The following is a 4,393-nucleotide window of genomic DNA, read 5'->3' on the forward strand; positions in this document are numbered from 1 at the left end:
ATCATACATTAAATCATACTACTACTTAGTTGTATATTCTAGTTTCCTGTTTACACAGATGTTATGGCATCTAAACCCCTGCTTCCCAAAATTTTTTAGGTGGCTACCCATTTCAGATTATTCTTTGTTAATCCAAGGCATATATTATCAAATAAAGATATACTATTGTATTTCTACAGTCACCCTCAGCTAAGTCGCATATAAATGGCTGTGAAAACCCATAGTTTAAAAAGCAGGGATCTAAGCTATACAGTATTTATTTTTTTGTAACTAGAGCAAAATTGAAAATGGTGGAAGCAGTCTTCATATGGATCTGAAGATGCCTACAGTGATACTAGTAACTAAACTTGAGAGGTTCCCTAAAGGAGAGGAGGCAATTGCTGAGGTTGCTGATGAGTACTTCGGCAGTGTTGGATTTGTCATCGTTGATGTGTACGTCAATGCTACATTATCAAAGCCTGTCCAGACTATCAAATTATATTTCACTGTCAAAAACATGTGACATGCCTAAATATGGTCATGATGACATCACATCATTACCATATAATAAGCACATCTTGACTATGTGGACATACAAGAGTTTTGGATTGGATTGGATTGGATTTATTCGGTGTAAACACCAAGGATAGCCCACGAAAGTCTAGAAGAAGACTTATTTCCAGTGGGGTCCTTTTGGTGGTGATTGGACAGCACACCGGGAGACAATCCCCTACTCTTTTCTGAAGAGTGTAATGTGTTCTTTAATGTGCACATGGGCCATAAATGCACACGGGACCAACGGCTTAAACGTCTCATCCGAAAGACGGCTATTGTAACTTGTATTTCAGCCCTCTAGCTGAAACACAAGGAGAGGCAGCGATGGGAATTGAACCTGGGACCTAGAGATCTCCACGGTTCATCGCACACACACAGTGGCTACCACCAGATCAATTTGATAGTGTGATAGCTGTGAGCTCTCTTCAGATAATCAAATTTTCTTTGACAAAAAATTGTTGTATATCCATGTATAGTAATGATGTGCCTATATATGGTCATGCTTTGATGTCATCATGACCATATTTAGACATGTCACATGTTTTTGTCAAATAAAGTTTGATAGTCTAGACAGGGCTTTAGGTCAAGTGAAAAAAATATCAATATGGTGGTGGGGAGGGGCATGCACCCTTGCTCCTTAAGTATATAGGTGCCTTTTTATTTCACCAGCGACCAGACACTCTGTTTTGGATAGCTATTGGATATAATTAGTATATTTGTCAGTATACTGTAGAAACAGTGAATTATCAATTGTACTTTAAATTTTTGAAAACAGTCTACCAGTTCATTCCATACAGAAAACAGCAAAACATATTGATGTTTAAAATAACAAAGCACATTGGTGTAAGAGGTTAATAAATATTGAGGCATGCTAATTTAATATGTATTAAATTTTTACACCAAATGGTAATAAATATTAAGACATGCTAATTTAATATAAAAGGATAATAAACATTAAGATGTGATAATAAGGTTTAGATATCGCATTTATTCAAATAAACGCCTGGGGAGTTTCGGCGTCTATTCCAAATGAGGCTATAGAGCGGTGTTTCTTCAAAAGCAAGGTGTTTATTCAAATATATATGTAAAAATTGTAAAGATTTTAAACAAATGATAGGATAAAATTCAATTTTTGTAATTTATCTGAATATAGAATTTTCCTTTGTATTTCAGAAATTTTGTTGATACAGCAACAATACCATCTCTGAGAATAGACGCTTCCTTCCGGCAAAGTGATATACCATTCTTAGTAATGCATCCTGGGCGCTCAGAAAACGTAAGTTCTACAATCAAATGTGTGTTTTATTATTTATAAAATAAATGATTTTTTTTTATGTGTTTTTCATTGAAAGTTAACATGTTGAACTAGTATCAGTGAAAAAATCATGAAAATATATTTTCTAATATATTTATATTCCCCACATTATATAAGCTTTAAAATGACAGGTCGGTTACTGGAATTCACAGGTTGTCCAAGGTTGCCGGCGGGGGTCCAATGTCCCCGACTAGAGCAGATTGGGCGTAGTTTGGCAATGCTCCAAAAAATTTTGACAATTTATGGGTTTCAAAGGCTTATTTAATCAATTTTAGAGTCTACTAATATGTAGAAAATACATATAATTTTTTTTTCTCCCGACGAATTGTGGTTTTTCTCCCCAATTTGGGAGTCCTTACTCTCCCGCCGTCATTAGACCAGTGATGTAACGACCATCGGACTGCAGGTTTCCGTTCATGTAAGCATACAATTTTTATCCTTGTTTCAACAAAAAAGAAATCTTTCAGTGTTTTAGATGTTTTTCAAATTCATAACTCAGCCAATATATCTATATTATACATTTTTTATTGTCTTATTTTTAATTCAGGCCGAGTTTTTCCAGATGAATGATGATATAACTGGCGAGAATCTGTCAAAATTTATTGACAATGTGCTGGGAGAGAATGTACCTGATTATGAAGATAATGATGTAGTATATGATGACAAAGATGTTAGCAGTAAGTTAATCTTAATTGAGTCAACATCATCATCATCTTTCAAAGTCTGTTTTCCTCGCATGCGATGGTTAGACTGTTTGAAGGCTGTACATTTAGCTGTAAGGTGGGTGTATCCTGGGACAACAGGTGGTGCGATCAGCGGCCGCTTCTGGATTGAGATTTAATCTACAAAGGTCCCCCTCACAAACATCCGCCATGAATTTAGTGGCCGACTTCATGGACAAGAACAAAATTTAAGTATTTTAAAGTATCAATTGGTCCTATTAGAGTGACTATCAAATTGGGCTTGGCACCAGGAAAGCAATCGGTAGCAGCACTGCAAGGGCATGGAACGGCAATTTGCCTTACAGGAGGCATATATAAAGGTGTTAAATAGTTGTTTGTGGAAACTTCTAATAACATTATCTTTTGTAGTTGAAGATATCCAAGATGATCCTGTCCAAGAAGCAACATTTCATGAGAGAGTTGAAGTTCTGGACATCACTAACGCACAGGAGCTTACCGACAAAACCTTCCCAGAATTCATTGCAAGAAAGGACTTGACAGCAATCTTATTCCTTGTGGAGTGTAAGTTTTACACAAATTATACATATAAAATATACAAGTTCTCCATAATCAGTCAGCATTTTTTACAAATTTGTTTTTGGTAAAAAATTGTATCACGCCTAGAAATCAAGGCATTTTAAACTTGTTGCTGTTTGCATTATTAAAATATTTTCATTGTTTTTAATTTTTAATTGGTGAAAAAATAACAATGATAGGGTGGGTGTTTCCGGCACTAACAAGCCAATTGATTGTTCGCTGCTGCTTGTCATAGAGGGCTCACTATTTTTTCTTTTGCAAGAAAACTATTGAATGTGGACAACATGGATTGCTCATACAAGCTAGTTAATAATTTTTATAATTCATAGGGGACCCACGATGCCAGGCTTTTCTCAAGCCCTTTACTTTAGCAGCAAAAGAAGTAATGGAGTTAACAGGATTTAAGGAGAGCGCTCTCGCTCAAGTGAACTGCTTTGATTGGCCAGATGTTTGCAAGAAGGCCAATGTGACCCGTTACCCTATGATTAAACTGTACAGAGGAACCAATGAGGTTGTTGAATATGGAGGAGTACTAGATGAAGCCTCTTTCTTGAAGTTCTACTTATTGTGAGTACGGATGTGCTTTGAATACTGTATATTTCTATATGAATATTCATGATGTTATGGCTCTTTCTTATAATCCACGCCCCTTGGATATTGTTGCTAAGGTCCCACAAATCAGTAGCATAAGCGTACATAAGCATGTGCATTTGTGGGACAAACTTTTTTTTTGCGCATATTTTTAAATGTTTAAAGGGCCAAGCTCCATTATACTTATCTCAGAATTTTGTTTTCAATGATTGTTTGCACTCGCACTGTACAAGAAGCAATAATACTCTAATTGAACATTCATGGAGTAATATGCAAGGTAAAAGAACTTTTGTTTACAGATGAACTAAATTAAGGTATAACCTCCCAGATAATATTGAAATAAACTTTGAATCAATGACACAATGACACTAAATTTTAAAACTTCTATTTCAAATCCTTTATAAGATAACTTACTTTATTTTATTTTTTCCTGCCATGCATATTATTCTCCAATGTAAACTATTGTATTATCAATATTTTAAGAAATTGTTTTTAATTTTGTTTCTTCAATTGTTTTCTTTTATTTGTTAAGACTGAACCACTTTGGAAATCAGTGTTTTAGCACTGAAAGTGTTATTTCAGTATAAAGTCCAGGACTAGATAGACATAAAGCAAACTAAATTGCTGTATAAAGTTTTTTCGCTGATGTAGTACACTTAATAAATAAAGTAAACTTAGTTGGCCTTTTACATTC

General features: G+C 34.9%; 1 protein-coding gene across 1 annotated transcript; it reads left to right on the forward strand.

The window, feature by feature from the left end:
- The first annotated feature begins 280 nt into the window (after positions 1 to 280).
- On the forward strand, positions 281 to 3,684 carry LOC117110629 (thioredoxin domain-containing protein 16-like). Its single transcript, XM_033253396.1, has 5 exons — positions 281 to 432; positions 1,708 to 1,810; positions 2,397 to 2,526; positions 2,941 to 3,093; positions 3,438 to 3,684. Exons 1-5 carry the CDS (start codon positions 308 to 310, stop codon positions 3,677 to 3,679), a joined length of 753 nt encoding a protein of 250 aa, XP_033109287.1. The 5' UTR covers positions 281 to 307; the 3' UTR covers positions 3,680 to 3,684.
- The last annotated feature ends 709 nt before the right edge of the window (positions 3,685 to 4,393 follow it).

The sequence above is a fragment of the Anneissia japonica genome, unplaced genomic scaffold (genome assembly GCF_011630105.1).
Source record: "Anneissia japonica isolate Jap-2015-1 unplaced genomic scaffold, ASM1163010v1 scaffold25426_len4437_cov158, whole genome shotgun sequence".
NCBI classification, from domain to species: Eukaryota; Metazoa; Echinodermata; class Crinoidea; order Comatulida; family Comatulidae; genus Anneissia; species Anneissia japonica.

Bases quoted from the DNA above. Each gene is read 5' to 3' on its own strand.
- LOC117110629 (XM_033253396.1), top strand. From the start codon at position 308: ATGGATCTGAAGATGCCTACAGTGATACTAGTAACTAAACTTGAGAGG. The intron at 2,527-2,940 runs GTAAGTTAATCT...TATCTTTTGTAG, and splicing joins TGATGACAAAGATGTTAGCA to TTGAAGATATCCAAGATGAT. The intron at 3,094-3,437 runs GTAAGTTTTACA...TATAATTCATAG, and splicing joins AATCTTATTCCTTGTGGAGT to GGGACCCACGATGCCAGGCT.